Source organism: Camponotus floridanus, unplaced genomic scaffold (assembly GCF_003227725.1).
Source record: "Camponotus floridanus strain SB8 unplaced genomic scaffold, Cflo_v7.5 scaffold18, whole genome shotgun sequence".
Classification (NCBI taxonomy): Eukaryota; Metazoa; Arthropoda; class Insecta; order Hymenoptera; family Formicidae; genus Camponotus; species Camponotus floridanus.
Genome location: NW_020229303.1, coordinates 2,594,582 through 2,618,476, shown reverse-complemented (window position 1 = coordinate 2,618,476; position 23,895 = coordinate 2,594,582). Strand labels below are relative to the sequence as shown.

General features: G+C 29.7%; 1 protein-coding gene across 4 annotated transcripts in view; it reads left to right on the top strand.

Annotated features, from left to right (window-relative positions):
• Positions 1-9,353: 9,353 nt before the first annotated feature.
• LOC112637545 (fatty acid synthase-like) overlaps positions 9,354-23,895 on the top strand; it is a 19,443-nt gene continuing 4,901 nt past the window's right edge. Inside the window, exons 1-16 of one of the 4 annotated variants that reach the window (XM_025407515.1) lie at positions 9,354-9,523; positions 9,748-9,998; positions 10,106-10,337; positions 10,411-10,829; positions 11,169-11,462; positions 11,946-12,150; positions 12,238-12,398; positions 12,550-12,867; positions 12,996-13,495; positions 13,771-14,072; positions 14,168-14,572; positions 15,072-16,084; positions 16,453-16,694; positions 16,792-17,485; positions 17,597-18,428; positions 18,511-18,755. In XM_025407515.1, the coding sequence (XP_025263300.1) occupies positions 9,358-9,523; positions 9,748-9,998; positions 10,106-10,337; positions 10,411-10,829; positions 11,169-11,462; positions 11,946-12,150; positions 12,238-12,398; positions 12,550-12,867; positions 12,996-13,495; positions 13,771-14,072; positions 14,168-14,572; positions 15,072-16,084; positions 16,453-16,694; positions 16,792-17,485; positions 17,597-18,428; positions 18,511-18,689 (6,213 nt within the window). In that variant the 5' untranslated portion in view covers positions 9,354-9,357 and the 3' untranslated portion in view covers positions 18,690-18,755. Of the gene's footprint in view, positions 9,524-9,747; positions 9,999-10,105; positions 10,338-10,410; positions 10,830-11,168; positions 11,463-11,945; positions 12,151-12,237; positions 12,399-12,549; positions 12,868-12,995; positions 13,496-13,770; positions 14,073-14,167; positions 14,573-15,071; positions 16,085-16,452; positions 16,695-16,791; positions 17,486-17,596; positions 18,429-18,510; positions 18,756-23,895 lie in introns of those variants that run through there. The other 3 variants (XM_025407517.1, XM_025407514.1, XM_025407516.1) reach the window with 3 other exon arrangements.

Below are 23,895 nucleotides of genomic sequence, written 5' to 3'. Positions count from 1 at the left end.
ATAAAGTAGCATAAAAAATTGATAAAATTGATAAAATTATTAATGCGTACTTTTTATTTAATAAATTAGACAAGATTTTTACAAAATAATTTCTTTTCTTGATTCTCTTTTTTAAATTAATGCTTCAATATATTTTCACAATAGATGCAAAGCATTTCGAAAGAATTTATTAAAAGTTATTTAATTTAAATAATCTTAGCTCATCCATTTTAAGGCAACGGATTACTACAATCTACAATCGACATCTACATCTACAATCTCTACGAATTCGTTACCGTAAAGTTAAATAAAAGTTTTTCTCACTCACCGGCACTGATGCGCAACAGCGGAGTTATCTAAGCTACGTTGTCTGTAACATACAAATATAAAATTTATTTATAACAATGTTCACAAAATACAATCAATATTTCAAAAAATTTTTAACATTTGGAATTTTACATCCAATGTGTAAAATAATAAGCAGAGATAAACGTGTGTAAATATTTTATAAATTTTTGAAATTGTTTTTTAAATAGAAAGTTTTGACTTTTATAAAAATCTTTTTCTCTAATTTTCTCTTTAATTCATTAAAATAATAAGATCGAATTATTATGCGTATAATTTATAACAATTGATATACAAATAATAAATATTCACCATCAGATTGCTCCACCGATGCAAGATGCCTCTCCGAGGCCTCCTCCTCCTCTCATGTTGTTGACGCGCGATACTTTTAACGACACTCCCGCACTCACGAGCGATATTTTTATATCGCTATTTCCGCTATTTTACGCGCGATACTAAACGGCATTCCCGCACTAATTCGGTACGATTAAAAATTTGGTCGCGCGATGTATATATTTAATATATATATATATATATATATATATATATATATATATATATATATATATACTTTGGACGACACTCCCGGTTTCAGAAAACGCGACGACGCGAGAATATTACAACGCGAGAACGCGGTAACGAAGCACTCGAAGCCGTCCGCGGCACGTTGACGGCACCGACGATGCGAAAGGGTACTTAGCTTTCCATTCAGGCATCTTAAGATTTATCATAAATAGAAAAATTTAAGATAAAACTCAAGGCACCATCTAAGTACCAAGCCCTCCCACCGCGACAAGGTGTACCCCATGGGAGGGCTATATTATATTATATATAATTTTATATATAATATAATATATAATTAATTTTGTAATATACTATATAAATTTTATAACTTATAAAAATATTAATGACTTATATTCTATTGATCCATCTATTTCCAAGATCTTCTTTTTTTCTTTTGTTTCACTTTGTCCTCGTGGCTCTCCAATTCTGGTTGCACTCATTTGAATTCCACGTTACACTTACATTCATTCACGAAAAGTTCTTTGTTTCACTTGCAATTGTGGTTAGAGGAAGAATTTGATAATATATAAAACGTCTCACATCACTACCTCACTGCTCGAAAGTCATGAAACGAATGATCGTAAGTCAGAAATATTATCACGGTACTGTTTATATCGTCAAAGTTGACTATGTAAGAAAGAATTTGATATGTGAAACGTCTCTCTCGTCACTACTCAAGGTTACTGTGCGAATGATAATAAAACCGTGTAATATATTAACAATAGCGCGATACTATTTATCAAGGTCGAACACGGTGTTATTGATAATTCTCTCGTTGCCGAAATATTTTCTGTAATATAAAATATTACAGATTTAGGCCCTTGTTATCAATCTTACACTGCTTATCTGTAAAGTCTGTAGGGAGAATGAGAACTTCGGAAGAAACTGCGTGGTAGCTGCCTTTTGTGGAGTAATTGAAATTATGATTCTTTTGGGAGTCAATAACAGTTTTAAATTGTGGTGGTGTTTCGTAGTAAAGTTAGTGTATCGGATGAATATTTCTGTTTTCTTTCTGCTTTTGTCTCGAGATTAAGATGATTTCCATGCAGCTAACTTGAAAATAATTATTAACATATTATTAAATAATAATTACCCTCTATCACTGATCTTCCGAACGATTACACATAGATTGGATTTTTTAATTAATGTTTCTGTCACAAAAACTCCACAGAATTCTCCACATGAGACTTACTCCTATCTTACCATACCGTACTTGCCAGGTCTATCTGAGAATTTTAAAAAAATAACTCGAAATTCTGACCTAAAACTAGCCTATCACATTATGAACAAGCTTAATTTTATCATTAAAGTACATAAAGATATGGTTCCCAGACTGCATAAGACTAACATTGTTTATAAGATTGATTGTGCAGACTGCGATGCTTCTTATGTTGGCCAAACTAGCAGAAAGCTCAGCACTAGAATATCCGAACATCGCCTACATATCAGACGCAATACGAGTTCAAGGTCCGTTATTACAGACCACAAATTGTCATATAATCATTATTTTAAATGGGGCGACATAACAGTGCTGGATAATGAGCCTAATCTTTATAAAAGAATTTTGTCTAAAGCAATTTTTATTAAAAGACAAACTAACGGTTTAAACTTTCAAACTGACACAGAATGTTTACCTGACTCGTACAACAGTTTGATAAACAATCTACATAAGCTCTGACGACATTGTTACTCTTATATATAAACGTCGTACTTTAGCTCTTACTGCCGCATTTGTATTTTATATGTGTATCGTATTATCCAAGATATTTTCACATTTATTTCCAACTGGAGAAATTACTGTAATTGAGTGAGTTACTTTCTGTTTTAAGTTTGAGATTGTTTGGAACGGGTTCTTGACTTTGCTATCTTTACATTTATTTAGCACGAGATCACTTACTATCATGGAAGCACACCCACTGGCAAATAAACTAGCAGAGGGCCCACATGGTTTTAGTATGCAATTAAGTATAATAAAGTTTTTCCGATTTCATTTTGTTTTTATTAATGCGTATATTAGACCATAATTTTTAACTTGTAATTCTGTTAGCTTTCATTCGTATTTATTGACGATTATTTTATTGCGCCGTTATCAAACAACCACATTTAATGCGTTTCATTAGACCATAATTTTAACTCATTATTCCGTTAATTTTTACTCGTGTTTATTTATCATTATATTATTGCGCTGAAGAGGATCGAAAAATCGATCGAAACGTTCGCCTTTAATAACGTACTTATGTTTTGCTCGTTCGGTATTATTGTAATGTCACTGTCGACATAGATTTATTTTGATGTACATCTTGACATAATTAAACTTTTGTAATATACTTGTTTTCTTGCTCTACAAGCCCTTTATAACTAATTGTAATTATATATAAAATTATATATAATATAATATAACCCTCCCATGAGGTACACCTTGTCGCGATGGGAGGGCTTAGTACTTGGATGGTGCCTTGAGATTTATCTTAAATTTTTCTATTTATGATAAATCTTAAGGTGCCTGAATGGGAAGCTAAGTACCTTTTCACTACTACAAATAAAAACTGAAACAGGGGATACATAAAAAGGCATAAGAGAATTAATTATGTTAGGACTTTTTAATCATATTGATGCTTATTATAATAATATTTCCTTAACAATATTAGAATTAAATATATTTCGACCAATGCTTTAAACATTCTCAATCCTTATTACTTAAACAATAACCAATTTAATCGAGAATCGATAAAATGATAGGAATACAAGATATTAAATAATCATTTCGATCATTGTGATCTCTTACGGACAATAATTATTATTTTAATATTTAGAGTCAAACATATTTCACCCATATTATTTGTACTACTTGACAATCTAAATGTAATTTGCATTATGAAAGAACACGAAGAAAAACAATCGAATTACAGATGCAAATAATTAACATAACGAATTGCTCCGCGATAAATGATTTAATTAATAATCAATAAATTAAAGTATTTCTGTTATTTAATATTGCGCTTTAGCTTATAATATATAAAATTTATTCAACGAATTGCCGATAACACAGTGTTCGGCTTTAGCAATATAAAATATAAACAGTAGCACACTATACGTTATGGCTTTGTCATGATTCGCACAATGATTCTCGAGTAATAAAGTAGTGATGAGAAACGCTTCGTATACTGTATAATTTTTGTATTAAACACGTTTACAATTATTATTAAACATAATTTGCTATAAATATTAATAATTAAAAATTAATTAACTTTTGATAAACGACATGAAACTGTATCGTAACGATAAATATTTATCGAATCGTAATCATTCATTACTGCGAATAAAAATTGAAACAAGGGATACATGAAAGGGGACAAGAGAATTAAATATATTATGATCTATTGATCATATTGCTTATTATAATGATATTTCCTTAACAATATTAGAATTAAATATATTTCGACCAATGCTTTAAATATTCTCAATCCTTGTTAATTAAACAATATATAATTTAATCGGGAATCGATAAAATGATAGGAATCCAACATATTAAGTAATCACATCGATGTTTGCAATCTTTACGAACAATAATTATTATTTTAATATTTATAGTCACAAGTATATTCCATCCGTTTACTTTATTATTCTACTTGACAATCTAAATATAATTGGGGGACCTATAATACAATTGTGAGAAAACACGAAATAAAACAATGGTGCCTTGAGGTTTAGCTTAAATTTTTCTATTTATGATAAATCTCAAGGTGCCTGAATGGGAAGCTAAGTACCCTTTCACGTTGTCGGTGCCATCAACGTGCCGCGGACGGCAAGCGCTTCGTTACCGCGTTTTCGCGTTGTAATATTCTCACATCGTCGCGTTTTCCTAAACCGGGAGTGTCGTACAAAGTATATATATATTAAATATATACATCGCGGGACCAAATTTTTAATCGTACCGAATTAGTGAGCGAGTGCCGTTTAGTATCGCGCGTAAAATAGCAGAAATAAAAATATCGCTCGCGAGTGCGGGAGTGTCATTAAAGTATCGCGCGCCAACAACATGAGAGGAGGAGGAGGCCTGGGAGAGACATCTTGCATCGGCGGAGCAATCTGATGGTGAATATTTATTATTTGTATATCAATTGATATAAATTGTACGGATAATAATTCGATCTTATTATTGAAATGAATTAAAAAGAATAGAGAAAAAGATTTTTATAAAAGTCATAAAATTTTCTATTTAAAAAACCGTCTCAAAAATATATAAAATTTTTCCACACGTGTTTATCTCTGCTTACATTATTTTACACATCGGATATAAAATTTCGATCGATAAAAATTTTTCGAAATATTGATTGCATTTTGTGAACATTATTTTAAATGAATTTTATATTTGTATGTTACAGACAACTAGCTTCGATAACAACAACTCCGCTTTTGCGCATCAGTGCTAGTAAGTGAGAAAAACTTTTAATTAACTTTAAGGTAACGAATTCGTAGAGATTGTAGACGTAGATGTACATTGTAGATTGTAGTAATTCGTTGCCTTAAAATGGATGAGCTAGGATTATTTAAATTAAATAACTTTTAATAAATTCTTTCGAAATGCTTTGCATCTATTGTGAAAATATATTGAAGTATTATAATTAAAAAAAGAGAATCAAGAAAAGAAAATATTTTGTAAAAATCTTGTCTAATTTATTAAATAAAGAGTACGCATTAATAATTTTATCAATTTTATCCATTTTTGATGCTACTTTATTTTTATAACGCGCACTTATTTTATTCTAATTTCTTATAGTTCATCCATCGTAGAATTTGTTTGTAGATATTGTTTTAAAACTTTAATTTAATATAAAGCCAAATGGTTAATTAATTAAATAATTTGTAATATGATAAAAGTTATACAGACACATAAATTTTATATTTTATTACAAAATATAATATACAGAAATTTGTAGTAATTTGGCTTTATTTGAGTTAAAATAAAATTATGTACAAATATTTAACGAACGATCGTAAAATCGAGTGATCGATGAGCGTGAAATATTTACGCTTATTTGCCGGTAATGAATCGGCAAAAGAAGGAGTGTTTCTCTTTTTTCGATCTCTGGTTAGAGATCGAGCGAGAAAGTGGCCAGGATCAACGAAAGGTAAATTCAACTGGCCTGAAGAAAAGATTTACGTACAATAGCACGTAATGTCGGACATTTATTTACGCGTTAGGGCACGCGGTTAGAGAATGTAATTAGGACATAATTAAAATATACGTTATTAGAGATAGGCTCGAATAATTTCACTTAATCGAGAAATAGGATTGTTAGGACTATCAGGTGATTATTAAGATTTTTAAATTTTTCTTTCAAGAAGTAGAGGATTGTTAGGACTATTATGCGATTAATTTAGGTAATTAATGTATTATGTATCTTTTAAAAAATCAGGAAATGTAGGTTTAAATAATATTAGGGAAAACAGATTAATAAATATTTCAATAATTATAATTAATAAAAAAAATATAAGACTCGAAATATAAAATTAAACAAATCAGTTTTAATGGCAATACTAGTCAAGTGTCGATCTTATAACACAATTATTTATTATACAATCAAATAAGTATGGATCAAATTATAAAGAAAAGTTAGCGAACGTTTCGATCCTATTTTTGGGCCATCTTCACTGCAAATGTGATGATGTGATAAAAAACAATAACAAAATGTTTTATTTTATATCGGAGTCAATTACAAAGTGTGCCGTCTAAAGTAATAATAAATGCCTCATTATTTTGACGCTGCCTGTAATAAAATCAGTCAAATGTGTCAAAGAAAAAATTATTTAAAATTAAAAAACAAAAAGTGAAATAAATTAAATAAATAATGTAAACTAAAAATAAATAAAAAATAGAATAATGTAAAAAAAAAGGATTGTTAGAGTTATTAGGTGATCATCAAAAATAAAATAATGTAAAAGAAAAGGATTGTTAGGACTATTAGGTGATCATTAAAATTTTTTTAGGAAGGTACAAGTATGACAAGTGATGATAATTTTTGATGTTAATACAAAGGAATACAATAAACCATAATAATCCAAGAACTCAAAGAAGTGATTATATTGGATAGAAATGCATACTGATTGGAAACTGAAAGACAGTATGCATACAACTTATTTATTAGTAGTAATACTATTTTATAATTATATTAAATTTTATAATTTAGTACATTATATTATATTAAGTATTAAGCATAAATGTTATGCTGGAATGAAAATTATAATAAGAATATATAAATAACGTTAGCTATATTAGAATGGAACATATGAATTCTTTATACAGTCAAATCTGGTTAAGTGAGATCGCAAGGGACAGCTCATTGATTCCACTTAAGAGGTATCTCACTTACTCAATTATAGCGCCGTCTGTTGCGATAGCAAGCAACTAATTTACAGGACTGCTTTACTCACGTGCCTCGATTTCGCACACATATATGCACGAAACTTTTGTATACGTAAATTATTTTTACTACACTTCTAAACGCATTTCTGACTGTTCATTTATATTCCTTCAGGAAATTCCGAGTTGAATGTACTCTTATTTTGTACGAACTACAAAACTTTTATATTCAGCTAATATTGTTATGAGTTGATGTCAGAAGCCGATAAGAAAACTATAATTTTATATATTTTTTTTATTTTGAACATAAAATAGTTCACTCTCATATTTGTTGCTATGTGTAATTTAATTGTGGAAAAGTATTTATTATTCTGTGCAGCTAATAAAAAGTTTTCGATATACAAAATTTTATCGATAAAAAAGGAAGATCCGGCATCCTCTTAAATGATGTTGATAGACTTAAAGATTCATGAGACGTTGTCAACTGTTTTGATTATACTGGAGATAATTGCACTAATTATTTTAAACATGAAAATATTTTAGCTCATCCAACTTATATTTTATTATCGGAAATAAGTCTTTTATGTAGTTATGTAATTATTTTGAAATATACATTTTATTATACCAAATCATTGTTTTATCGACGATAATATATGTTTGTATAAAGATTAAACAATTTCATCAATAACGAAGTCAAAGTTTTTTATCTACAACTTCATTTGATTTTATAATTATAATTATAAAATCAAAAACGAAAACCTTGACTTTATGTAACTTTAATCTTTGCCCAGTTACGCAAACAGTTACGCAAACTGTCTGATCTTTAGCAGAATATAAAGTCGCAATACTTTATATCGTGCAAACTTATTATTTTAAATTATTACAGGCTTATTATTTTAAATTATTGTTCTAAATTATTAAAACATTTATTTTTATGCATCTCAAAAATAGTAATTTTAAAAACATATTAACCTTTGTACGCATATTTTTAAATCGTAATTAAAACTTTTATCCAATTTCAACTTTATATTCATTAAATGCCAACGTTAGACACATTTGCATAACTAGACAAAGATTAAGCAGTTGCAACATATTAAAATGATACGCAAATGAATACTAACAATCGATGCAATGTTTTAATTAACTTTCTGTCCTCTTTTATATTGTTTATAGCAAATTTTTCTTTTCCATCAGTTAATAGTAATTTTTTTATTAATTAATTAATCCTTTTTAATATAATATAATCGAAAAAAATATTTAAATTTTAATTTATCAATGCGACATCTCAGTCTAAAAAAAAGCGGTACATTTAAAATTGCGGAAAAAATCACCAAATTTCAAATGACGATAGCTTTGTAATAATAAGGATAGAAAGGTCTGTATATTTCTCATGTCTTAACAAATATTTATATCCTGTGTTGATCACAATTATTACAAATTATCTCGTATTATATGAATTTTATATTGAATGACATATGCATAAGTTTAACTAAAAATACCTCGAGTTACAAAATTATAAAGAAGATGAAAAATGCATGATGTGATACATTATTAATTATACAGTTGCAAGAATCAACATAATTAATAGGAAAAATCTATTTATATAGGTAACAGTTTATCGCTCTATTATTTCATTACTTCTCATCTGTAGAGTAAACTATAACGCATTAATATTGTAAATATCAAATTTTATCTTGACAACATTTTATATATTGTTACGTTCCTGATGTTCGTAATCATCAAGTCGGCATTACAAACGATGAGCATCTGGTTGTTAAAAAGGAAAGAACAGCTGAGTCGAAAGATAGTTGTCAAGCTATCCATTATGTTATTAATCTGTTGTTCGTGTATGTTCTGTGTATGTTTCGCAAAAAATTAAAGTTCCTGTGTGTTCTCTAAAAGTGTCCTTTTAACGCGATTCGCAACAGTCGTTCTCTTTAGTGCGCGTCTTCGATATATCTCGAAGTCCTCGTCTCGAACGTAATAATATATATATATATATATATATATATATATATATATATATATATATGTGTGTGTGTATGTGTATATATACTCCATTTATTATTCCAGATTAACATATATGAAAATAATTGTTTATTGTGATGGAAGAAACATACAGACCGTGCATTAATATTGATTCTGGCGATGAAATCGTTATTTCAGGTATCGCTGGTAGATTTCCAGATTCAAATAATATGAATCATTTACAAGAAAATCTATTCAATAAAGTTGATCTTCTTAGAACAGATCATGATCGATGGAAAATGGGTAATTAAAATTTATAATCTTACTTGTGATTGGTTAACATGAAATATGTCTTCTCTTTTTCAATAATTACAAAATATTATACGAATATGTTTTTAATTAAAATTTTGAAAAATATAACATTAAATATACAGCATTAAAAAATATACTATAAAATATAGAAATATAGAAATTATATTATATAAATGTATTATAACACATATCTTTATGAAGTCATAATTCGTTAGAGCATCCAGATTTACCACAACGGATGGGGACAATTAATAATATAGAAAAATTTGATGCTGATTTTTTTAACGTATGCTTCAAGCAAGCACACACGCTCGATCCTATGACGAGAATATTATTAGAACATACTTATGAAGCAATTATCGATGCTGGGATCAATCCAAAACAGTTGCGAAGAAAAAATACAGCCGTGATCATAGGAACAAGTTTTCTGGAATCGCAAGAGAGATTTGTGTATAAGAATCTTCAGGTAAAGAAAGTTGACTATTAAATATAGAAGAAAATTATTGATATAAAGAATTATCGAATTCATTATTCACATGTAAAAATTTGTCGTTGCTTACTTCCTATGATTAGGTAGATGGTCTAGGCATTGTGGGATGTAACAAATCTATAGTAGCAAATATACTTTCATATTTCTTGGATTTGAAAGGACCATCTTATACAGTCGATTCGGCATGCAGCTCCTCTCTTTATGCTATGGCTCTTGGTTATCGTGATATCATGTCAGGTCGATGCGAAGATGCCATAATTGGAACCTCACAATTATGCTTACATCCCACCTTAAATCTGCAATTCTCTCGTCTTGGTATTTTTGCTAAAATTAATCAATATCTCGTCAGATTTTGTATGTGTATGGGAAAATACATATTTTATTTTAGGTGTTTTGTCATCCGATGGTTGCTGCAAACCTTTTGATGCTGCTGCTAACGGATATTCGCGTAGTGAAACCTTGTCTGTGCTATATCTTCAAAAGGCAAAAAATGCTAAAAGAATTTATGCTACATGTAAACATATTAAAATAAATAACGATGGATACAAACAGGAGGGAATAACGTTCCCATCGACACATATGCAAAGCATTTTATTGACAGAGTTTTACAAGGAATGCGATGTATTACCATCTTGTCTAGATTACATAGAAGCACATGGTACCGCTACTAGAGCTGGCGATCCTGAAGAAGTCAATGCTATCTATACTGTTTTATGTAAGGATAGAAAAGCTCCGTTGATGATCGGCTCTGTAAAATCCAATCTTGGTCACGTTGAACCTGCCAGTGGTTTCACTCAGATCGCTAAGGTAGCCTGAAAATAATTTGTCCAATGATATTTTCATGTTTTTATAAAAGAAAATAATATACAGTAAATTCCGCGTACATGATAAATGGTTTTATCTCCTATATAATAAAAAGGTCTTTTTACTATTCCTGCATTGCGAGCAAAAGAATTTCGAAATTTAATGTTTATCTATCTGTGACGATTGATTTTTATATACATAAATTAAAATGTTTTTAAAATATTAATCCTTTCACAAATTAATGAGAGGTTTGCAATTAAAATGACATTATTCGGATAATTTAAAAAAAAACACATAACAAAATACGTATTTTTATCTAATTAATTTCAATGATTTTTTAAGGTAATAATAGCATTCGAAACCGGTTTTATTCCACCACACATCAATTATACATCACCACGAGATGATATAGATGCTCTTGTAAATGGAGCCATACATGTGGTTACAGAAGCAATACCACTTAAGAATGGATACATCGGCATTAATTCTTTTGGATTTGGGGGATCCAATGCTCATATGTTATTAGAATGGAATACCAAACAGAAAGTTAACAACGCAACACCGGACAATGGTTTGTCAAGACTTGTGATATTGTCTGGACGCACTGAAGAATCAGTAAATTCGTTTCTAAATGATGTTAGTAGATATTTCAAAAGCAACATTATTTACAATAATTAGAAAATATACTATTCAACAAAATTAAAAGATGATTTAAAATCATAAAAAGGGAGTGCAAATTTAAACTCACGTATCTTTGACAAAAATAGTCATAGAATAATATTTAAGAGAGCATTTTAAGGCTGAAAACTTGAACTTTTCAATGATTCAACACACGTTTCTCAACAAAGATTTCACTACAAGCAACATTTCTTTAAAGTAAACTTGCAAAATTAAAAAATAAATTTTAACCATAATGACGTGTGAGGAAAATATTTTTCTCCAAAACAATTTTAAATGCATCATGAAATTTTAATATCGCTCTACGAATATTTTTTCATAAAGATATGTGAATTTAAATGTGATCTTTTCTTCATGCGTTGATTTTAAATAATCTTTTAATTTTGTTGAGAGTAGTGTATGTCTAGTATATAAGATTTTAAAAAATTGTTTGTCTTGTAGGTTGCTAATCATTCGACAGATGTCGAATATATTCGTTTATTACACGATATATATGCATATAATATAGAGGATCATCCATGGAGAGGATATATTATATTGAACAATTTGCAACAAAATTCAATAAAGGAAATCCAAAATAATGGGAATGTAAAAAGACCTATTTGGTTTATATTCTCTGCCTTGGGCGCGCAGTGGCCAAAAATGGGTACATATATAAAATATTCTATATTTAATATATAATAGCACACTTAAATCATGAAATGATATAACATTTAAATTATAACTTTATCAGGTCAAGATTTATTAAAATTTGACGCCTTTGCAAATGCTATAAAAATATGTGACGCTACTTTAAAATCATATGATATAAATATTATGGACATTTTGTTAAAGCAAGACGGAAAAGAATGCCAAAGCAGTTTACACACATTTATCGGCATCGTTGCCATTCAGGTAAAATATTATAAATGTATAAATTTATATGAAAATTGTATACATAAAGTGAGTCATTAGAAACTGCCTTCAAAGATATTTTAATATTATAGTTTGTATTTTATATTATTATATGTATATTACATTTTAATATTATTTTATAACTTTGTAGATTGGATTGGTAGATCTTCTAACATCTTTAGAAATTAATGCAGATTACATGATGAGTCATTCGGCTGGTGAACTTGGTTGTGCATATGCGGATAAATGTCTAACTATTGAACAAACTATTTTATCGGCATATTTTATTGGTTTGGCCTGTATCGAAGAAAATGTGATTCACAGCTCTATGGCAGTTGTGAATCTTAATTATGAATCCCTCAAAAATATATGTCCAGCAAATATTGAAATAGTGTGTTACAATAGCCAAAACAGTAATATTGTAACTGGACCCATAAGATCCATAAAAGAATTTATTAAAAAATTACAGGTGTTATTTATCAATTCAGTTTTTAATAGATTGATTTTTGACTTGTCTTCTTATAAAAATATTCAACTTTAAGAGTTTATTTTAATTTGCTTTATATTTGCTTATATTAATTAATTTCATTTTGCCAGATTAATGATATTAACGTGAAAGAAATCTCTTGCGATGTACCATATCACAGTCATTACCTCACACCCGTGGAAACTCAACTTTTATTTAATTTGAACAAAGTAATACCACAACCGAAAAAGCGAAGTCCAAGATGGATCAGTACTTCTGTACCTTGCATCGAGTGGTCCAATACGGCAACAAAATTATCTTCAGCAAACTATCATACGCGTAGTATATTAAATACTGTTCTCTTTAAACAAGCAACGAAGTTAATCCCAATTAACGCCGTGACTATCGAAATTGCACCGGATAGTATCCTACAACATATTTTGAAAGAATCCTTACATCCAGAAGTGACGAATATCGTATTGACTCAGCGCACTGAAAATGTCACCAATGTAACTATGCGAGGAATTGGAAAACTTTACAATTGTGGCTTACAGCCGCAGATCGTTAACTTATATCCACCAGTGAAATTTCCAGTTAGTCGAGGAACTCCTATGATCGCTCCATCTATCAGGTACATACATACAATGTCAAGAAAGATTTTTCCCTTTTTCTTCCCAAGCCTCTCTCCCTCCCTTGTTCGATTGCTCCCTCGATCCTCTCTTGTTCGATCGCTCCCTCGATTCTGCCTTCTTTCGCTTTCTCCCTTCCCTATTCTTTCGCTCTCTTGCTCCTTTCCTCCCTCCCTTTCTCCTTTCTTGGACACCCTGTAACAAATAAGATTTTGATGCCAAATGATATACATTAAAATACATTAAAATCAAATATTGAAAACATTATTCTTTATAGGTGGAATCATTCTGAAGATTGGTTTGTGGCAACTTATCAATCGCAGAGGTCTATACAATCCAATGAAAGACACATCGAAATCAATCTCAGTAATGAGGACTACAATTATATGAGTGGTCATGTAATCGATGGAAGAAATTTACTACCAGCGACAGGATATCTTGCGCTTGTTTGGGAAACTATCGGCATGATGGAAGGAAAAACATATACAACTATGCCGATAATATTTCGAGATATAAGCTTTATTCGTGTTACTCATTTATCGAATAACATTGTAAAATTGACAATTGCGATACAAAAAGGTATTTACATTATTCTTACATTATTCTTGAATAGTAACGTTAAAATCATTTGATTTCATAATTATGTGTAATATCAAAAATGTAAAATATTATAGATAGCGGAAAATTTGAAATTATTGAAGGAGATAGCGTTGTAGTAATGGGTACAGTACATACTATATCGAATCCAGAACAAGAAATGATTCCAAACAACCTATTGTCGGAGAATGATAATGAGGAAGAACATATGACTGCTCGAGACATTTACAAAGAATTAAAATTACGCGGTTATCAGTATAGTGGCTGGTTCCGTGGATTAAAAAGCGCATCTCTTTCACACAACAAAGGACATATTGCTTGGACAAATAATTGGGTGACGTTTATGGATACTATGCTACAACTGCATATTCTTGGATACGATACTAGAAACTTATATGTTTCTACAAGTATTCAAAAATTAGTGATCGATCCTGCGCTTCACTCATTAAAGCTGCGGGACATAATAACAGAAGATGATAAACGTATGTTCATAGTCAATTAGAAAAAAATTAATAATTTAAAATTAAATATATAAATACATTAAACACATTAAAATTAAATATTAAAAACATTAATAATATAAATTATATTAATATCGTTAATCAATTATTCAAAGGATCGTTGGAGGTAATAATCGACCAAAACTAGCCAGAAATTTTATGTTTATTGTTTACAATGTTTCGACCATGTGGTTGTGGTCCTTATCAAGTAAATATTGGAAATATAATAATTAGATCTAATTATTTAATATATTTTCAGTGTTTACTTGATAAGGACCGCAACCACATGGTCGAAACGTTGTAAACAATAAACATAAAATTTCTGGCTAGTTTTGGTCGATTATTACCTCCAACAATCCATTGAAAACATGATTCTTTTTTATCTACCACATTGTTATTACTACATTATATCTACTACATTATTACTAATATAATGGAATCTTTGTGCAATAAAATAATTGATTGAATTGTCTCATTATAGAATTATCAATACGAATATACAATGAAATAGACACGATTATATCTGGCGGAATAGAGATTCGAGGCATTAAAACTACCATGATTTCTCGCCGGAAATTAATCCAGGATCCCGTTATTGAAGAACACATATTTGTAGCTCATCATGATCGTGCGAAGATTTCTTTAGGCGAAACGATCCAAATATCGGTGCAGCTTGCATTGGAAGATCATCAGAACATTAAAATAAAAGCCATTGAATTAGTTGAAGATATCGATAATGTAACATTGGAAGAATTATCATTTCCGCTGTTAATTAAAGCTTTTAATGATATGCCACTAATACAGGCAAATGTCACTTTATTAACATCATCGAGTCGTTTCAGTTCAGAAGAATTGCCACAAAATGTTACAATCGCATATTTAAATGCATCTTTAGATGATAAAGTGTTAATAGCTGTTGGATTCAATCTTTTGACGAAACAAATCTCGTTAGAAAAACTTTTACCACTCATAAGAGAAGGTGGATATCTGTTGACACGCGAAAAGTACAACATAATTAACTATGAAAAATATTTGCAGCAATACGAATTAAATATTATTCTTGAAAAGCGCACTGATACGGAAGTAATTATACTTTTGAAGAAAAAAGTTGAGATAAAAAGGACGACTGTTGTCTATATAGATAATAACAATTTTAATTGGCTCCAAAAACTAAAATTACTTTTGAATGATGAGAATCAACTTGTTAAAGACAGTAGAATCATAATTGTTGGAGAAAAAGACTTTGAGTGCGGTTTGCTAGGCTTCGTTAACTGTTTGAGGAAAGAGATAGGCGGCGAATTTGTTAGAGGTGTACTTATTCAAGATCAGAACGCTCCTAAATTCTCTTTACAAAATCCGTTTTATATGCAACAATTACAAAAAGACATGACTATTAATGTTTTGCGCTCTAATAAAATCTGGGGATCTTACAGGCATTTACAATTACCGCGTCCAGAAGCCCAACTTGTACCTTCCGCTTATGTTTGTCAAATGGTATATACATATTTTTGCGAAGATTTGCAAAGTTTTTTTAATAGTATATAAATAATTTCTATATGTATACATGCGCAATAATAGGTAAATCTGCATAAAAGGGGATCATGCTCGGATTACTTTGATCTTGACATATGTTGTCAAGGTCATCCTCCTGAGTAACAGTCAAAAGGTTTTAGTCGTCGGTCATTGTTTATTAAAAAAATTATTAACGAAGGAGGTCAAGATACGAGCGGAATCTCCTTTTACGCAAGTTTATCTAATAATAATTATATTTTTGTTTTCTGTAATGTAGAAATTTGCTATTTAAAATTTTACTTTACATATAGTATGTCACATATACTAAAATATTTTCTTATATTTTATAGGTTCGTGGTGATCTAAGTACATTTTGTTGGATGGAAAACGAAATATCTGATTCTCGGCTCGAAGATTTGATACGTATAGTTTATTCATCTATCAATTTCAAAGATGTAATGTTAGCTACTGCGAAATTAAATTCATTGCCGACCGCAATGTCGCAAGAACGATTTCAAAGTATATCTCTTGGATTGGAATATGTAGGATTCGATACCAATGGACGTCACGTAATGGGACTTCATGATAACAAGTAAATATTATTATTATTCAAGCAATTATTATATAAAATATCATTGATCAATTGACCAATTATATCATCAATTAATTAATATTCTCGCTCTTTCTAGATGTATAGCAAACATCGTTGTGAAAGACAAAGATTTATGTTGGAACATACCTGATACATGGACATTTGAAGATGCTGCTACAATCCCATGCGTTTATACCACGTGTTACTTGGCTTTATATATTCATGGGAAGATGAAGAAAGGCGATAAAATACTTATACATTCCGGTACTGGAGGCATTGGACAAGCAGCTATTCACCTAGCTCTTAACGAGGGATGCGAGGTGTTTACTACCGTAGGTACAACTGAAAAGCGAGAATTTATTAAGAGAACGTTTCCGACTATTACGGATAAGTATATTGGAAATTCTCGAGACACCAGTTTCGAACAAATGATAATGTTGCAAACAAACGGTTACGGCGTGGATATGGTGTTAAATTCGTTGTCAGAAGAAAAACTAATTGCGTCTGTTCGTTGTCTAGCACGAAATGGTCGTTTCCTGGAGATCGGCAAATTCGATCTTGTTTCTAACAATCCTTTAGATATGATCATGTTTCAAAAAGGTATTAGTTTTCATGGAATTCTATTAGAAAATATATTTCTGGGTTATCCCAAGCATAAGTCTCTATTATCCAAAATGATGGCTAACGGTTTGAAAAATTTGATCATTAAACCACTTCAGGTGAAAGTTTTTCCAAAATCAGAAATTGAAGCGGCTTTTAGATACATGTCAAGTGGGAAACATATAGGAAAGGTATGTTATTAATATAACCATTTTACAATATTTATAAACGTTATTACAACAATTTGAAATATTATAATACTACTCTCGACGTCTCTCTAATATATAAATATATATTTTTAGATAATTTTAAAGATTCATGAGGAAGATCAATCTTTGAACGAACTTTTTGTTGCACATCGTTGTTACTATTGTCTCAGTAATAGAAGCTATATTATATTAGGAGGTCTAGGTGGATTCGGTTTGGAGTTAACCGATTGGCTAATACTACGAGGCGCTAAAAACGTCGTCCTGATTTCGCGAACTGGGATAAAAAATGGTTATCAGCGCATGAAACTTCAATTGTGGAGATCTTACGGTGTAAATGTGATTATTATGAAAAATATCGATACTGCCAACCGTGATGATTGCGAAAACCTTTTGCGAACTGCGGAAAAGATAGCACCGGTAGACGCGATATTCAACCTGGCCGTAGTGCTGAAGGACAACATTTTGGAAAATCAAACCATCAATACCTTTACGGAATCCTTCAAATCGAAGGCCTGGGCGACGCAAATGTTGGACAAGCTGTCTAGAAAAATCTGTCCTAAACTACGGCAGTTTGTAGTGTTCTCTTCCGTTTCTTGCGGTAGAGGAAACACTGGACAAACTAATTATGGCATGGCTAATTCCGTCATGGAGAGAGTGTGTGAGAAAAGGGCGAAGGATGGATTACCTGGACTGGCGATTCAGTGGGGAGCTATAGGTGACGTAGGTCTTATTCCTGATATGCAAGAAGAGAATAAGAAACTCGCTTTCGGCGGTATTTTGCAACAAAAGATATCTAGCTGCCTTAACGAACTCGATACATTTTTACTTCAAAACCGGCCAGTCGTAAGTAGCATGATTGTAGCCGAGAAGAAAGTAAAATCTTCCAGATTTTACAATATGATGGAAACTGTTGGTAATATTTTAAGTAAGTATTCGCATGCAGACTATTTCATATGTATTAAACTATTTCTCGCATAAGATATAAATCTAATATTTTATATTTACAGATGTAAAGGACATGAAAAAGATAAACCAAAATACATCTTTACCTGAGCTTGGAATGGATTCTATGATGGTTGTGGAAATTAAGCAAATCTTGGAACGAGAATTTGATATCTTTTTTACTGTGCAAGAAATACGGAATCTTACTTTCGCAAAACTTAATGAGATTTCCAAAGGTTATTAATACATTGTATTATTAAACAAAATTTCTGGCTAGTTTGGTCGACTACACTTTTTTTCAACAATCCTTGGATTATTGACTAGCGACATTAAATTATTAAATCAAAAGGAATTAAATTATTATTTTTTAATTTTTCTATTTATGATAAATCTTAAGGTGCCTGAATGGGAAGCTAAGTATCCTTTCACTACTACAAATAAAAACTGAAACAGGGGATACATAAAAAGGTATAAGAGAATTAATTATGTTATGACTTTTTAATCATATTGATGCTTATTATAATAATATTTTTTTAACAATATTAGAATTAAATATATTTCAACCAATGCTTTAAACATTCTCAATCCTTATTACTTAAACAATAAACAATTTAATCGAGAATCGATAAAATGATATAAGATATTAAATAATCACTTCGATCATTGTGATCTCTTACGGACAATAATTATTATTTTAATACTTAGAGTCAAATATTTCACCCATATTATACTTTGTACTACTTGACAATCTAAATGTAATTTGCATTATGAAAGAACACAAAGAAAAACAATCGAATTACAGATGCAAATAATTAACATAACAAAATGCTCCGTGATAAATGATTTAATTAATAATCAATAAATTAAAGTATTTCTGTCATTTAATATTTCGCGTTAGTGTATATTTTATAATATATAAAATATTTCAACGAATTGGCGATAACACAGTGTTCGGCTTTAGCAATATAAAATATAAACAGTAGCACACTATACGTTATGGCTTTGTCATCATTCGCACAATGATTCTCGAGTAATAAAGTTGTGGTGAGAAACGCTTCGTATATTGTAATTTTTGTATTAAACATGATTACAATTAATATTAAACATAATTTGCTATAAATATTAATAATTAAAAATTAATTAACTTTTGATAAATGAAACTGTCGTAACGATAAATATTTATCGAATCGTAATGATTCATTACTGCGAATAAAAATTGAAACAAGGGAAACATAAAAGGGGACAAGAGAATTAAATATATTATGATTTTTTGATCATATTGATGCTTATTATAAACAATATTAAACAATATATAATTTAATCAAGAATTGATAAAATGATAGGAATCCAACATATTAAATAATCACATCGATGTTTGCAATCTTTACGAACAATAATTATTATTTTAATATTTATAGTCACAAGTATATTCCATCCGTTTACTTTATTATTCCACTTGATCTAAATATCAATCTAAATATAATTGGGGGACATATAATACAATTGTGAGGGAACACGAAATAAAACAATCGAATTATAGATGCAAATAATTAGCATAACGAAAGACTTCAAGATGAATGGTTTAATAAATAATCAATTAATCTTAATCAATGAATTAAAATACTTCTATAATTTAATATTCCGCGCACAAATATTTTATATTACAGAAAATATTTCAGCAACGAGAGACTTATCAATAACACTGTTTTTGACCTTGATAAACAGAATCGCGCTATTGTTAATATGTGACACGGCTTTATTATCATTCGCACAGAAACCTTGAGTAGTGACGAAAGAATGTTTCACATATTATCAAATTCCTTCTTCACATAACTTTGACGATATAAACAGTACCATGATAATGTTTCTGACGTACGATCATTCGGTCAATGGCTCTCGAGCAGTGAGGTAGTGACGTGAGACCTTCCATATATTATCAAATTCTTTCTTTAACTACAATTGCAAGTATAACGAGGAACTTTTCGTGAATGAGTGTAAGTGCAACGTGGAATTCAAATGACTGCAACCAGAATTGGAGTGCCATGAGAACAAAGTAAAACAAAAGAAAAAAAGAAGGTCTTGGAAATGGACGGATCAATAAGATGTAAAAAATTAATATTTTTATAAGTTATAAAATTTATATAGTATAATACAAAATTAATTATATATTATATTATATATAAAATTATATATAATATAATATAACCCTCCCATGGGGTACACCTTGTCGCGGTGGGAGGGCTTAGTACTTGGATGGTGCCTTGAGGTTTATTTTAAATTTTTCATTTATGATAAATCTTAAGGTGCCTGAATAGGAAGCTAAATACCCTTTCGCGTCGTCGGTGCCATCAACGTGCCGCGGATGGCAAACGCTTTGTCAACGCGTTAGGTATATACATATTAGGAAGTGCCGTTAAAGGTATATATATATTAAGTATATACATCGCGCGATCAAATATAAAATTTTTAATCGCATCGAAACAGTGCGGGAGTGCCGTTCAGTATCGTGCGTAAAATAACGACAATAGCGATATAAAAATATCGCTCGCGAGTGCGGGAGTGTCGTTAAAAGTATCGCGCGCCAACAACATGAGAGGAGGAGGCCTCGGAGAGGCATCTTGCATCGGCGGAGCAATCTGATGGTGAATATTTATTATTTGTATATCAATTGTTATAAATTGTACGCATAATAATTCGATCTTATTATTTTAATGAATTAAAGAGAAAATTAGAGAAAAAGATTTTTATAAAAGTCATATAAAACTTTCTATTTAAAAAACAGTTTCAAAAATTTATAAAATATTTCCACACGTTTATCTCTGCTTATTATTTTGCACATTGGATGTAAAATTCCGAACGATAAAAATTTTTTGAAATATTGATTGTATTTTGTGAACATTGTTATAAATAAATTTTATATTTGTATGTTACAGACAACTAGCTTCGATAACAACAACTCCGCTTTTGCGCATCAGTGCTAGTGAGTGAGAAAAACTTTTATTTAACTTTAAGGTAACGAATTCGTAGAGATTGTAGACGTAGATGTACATTGTAGATTGTAGTAATTCGTTGCCTTAAAATGGATGAGCTAGGATTATTTAAATTAAATAACTTTTAATAAATTCTTTCGAAATGCTTTGCATCTATTGTGAAAATATATTGAAGTATTATAATTAAAAAAAGAGAATCAAGAAAAGAAAATATTTTGTAAAAATCTTGTCTAATTTATTAAATAAAGAGTACGCATTAATAATTTTATCAATTTTATCAATTTTTTATGCTACTTTATTTTTATAACTCACACTTATTTTATTCTAATTTCTTGTAGCTCATCCATCGTAGAATTTGTTTATAGATATTGTTTTTAAACTTTACTTTAACTTAATATAAAGCCAAATGATTAATTAATTAAATAATTTGTAATATGATAAAGGTTATACACACACACACACATGAGTTTTATATTTTATTAGAAAATATCATATACAGAAATTTGTAGTAATTTGGCTTTAAGTTAAAATAAAATTATATTTAAATATTTAACGAACGATCAAAATCGAGCGATCGTTACGATGAGCGTGAAATATTTACGCTCATTTGCCGTTAATTAATCGGCAAAAGAAGAAGTGTGTGCGTATCTCCTTTTTCGATCTCTGATTAAATCGAGTAAGAAAGTGACCAGGATCAACGAAAAGTAAGTTCAACTGACCTGAAGAAACGCTTTACGTACAATAGTACGTAATGTCGGACATTTATTCACGCGATTAAAGCATGCGGTTAGAGAATGTAATTAGGACATATAATTTAAAATATATGTGATTAGAGATTAAAATATACGTGATTAGAAATAGGCTTTCCTCGAATAATTTTATTTAATCGAGAAATAGAATTATTACGACTATTAGGTGTTGATGAAGATTTTTTAATTTTCCTTTCAAGAAGTAGAGGATTGTTAGGGCTATTATGTGATTAATTTAGGTGATTAATATATTATGCATCTTTTAAAGAATCAGGAAATATAGGTTTAAATAATATTAGGGATAGATTAAAAAATATTTCAATAATTATATTATTAATATTAACAAGAGGTTTTTAAGGGGATGTTTAAGGGGTCAATATTTTTTGAGTGTTTTTTTATAGGTATTTTATTTATATAAGGATGAAAATTAAATTGCTAACACTCAATAATTTTTATAGTAATACAAATTTTTTGCGAAATTTTATATATGCGAGAGCTGAATTCTACCCCGGCGGGACCGTTAAATAGGTCCCGTCAGAGTATGCATAAGGAGCATTTTCCCCACGTAAAAAAAAGGATTGTTAAGGCTGTTAGGTGATCATTAAAATTTTTTTAATATTCCTTTAATGCTAAAGAAAATATATTAAAATTCCAATAATCTTAGGGATTAATCATCGCTAATCTTGTCTGGACTATGTAAAAATTTTTAGTAAATTTTATATTATAAAATATCTATACCTGAGAACAAATGTCCATAGAAAGTATTCCGATGGACTCCATAGGAAGGAATAAGCATGACAAGTGATGGTAATTTTTATGATGTTAACACGAAGGAATACAATAAACCATAATAATCCAAGAACTCGAAGAAGAGAATATATTGGATAGAAATGCATAGTGATTGAAAATGATTAGAAAGTAAAATACAATATGCATACAACCTATTTATTAATAGTAATACTATTTTGTAATTATGTTAAATTTTATAATTTAGTACATTGTATTATATAAAGTATTAAGCACAAAAGTATTATGCTGGTATGAAAATTATAATAAAAATATAAATAGTGTTAGCATATGAATTCTTTATATTTTATATAAAGGAAGAGACTTAAAATATTTTGCAACATCTATATTTTCGAGTCTTTAAAAAAAACTTCAGAGGAATCAGTGATTAATTTGACAAATTCTATACATATATTAATAATTAGATTGTTAAATAATTAAAAAAATGATTGATAGATATCAAAGATCAGTTTACTGATATTTAACAAGATTTATAGAAATACGATTAAAAATGTTTTATCCCACAGCAGCATTGTGTTTGTAATAAAAGATTAAATATGACAATGATATAGAAAAAATATTTTTATTCATCTTTGAATATTACAGTATCTTCGCGATGATAATTTATTTACTATCAATTTACATACATAAAAATATCTTGTATACAGCACTAATGCTATCTACATTTCGTGCTCATAGCCTACGCGGAAAAAACCAGAAATTGTGCACATTATATATTACCCTCTGAGACATTATGGATTTTGGCTTTGTAGTCATGTCACACGTTTTCATGTCCATAGAGGGAGTACTCGTTTCAGAGATCACCTAAAAGCAGGCCATGAATCTCTCAGTCTTCCTCTGTCTCAAGTTTCTTTCTGATTTGATGGTCAATTACAACTCATAGCCGGTATTCATAGGCCGGTAT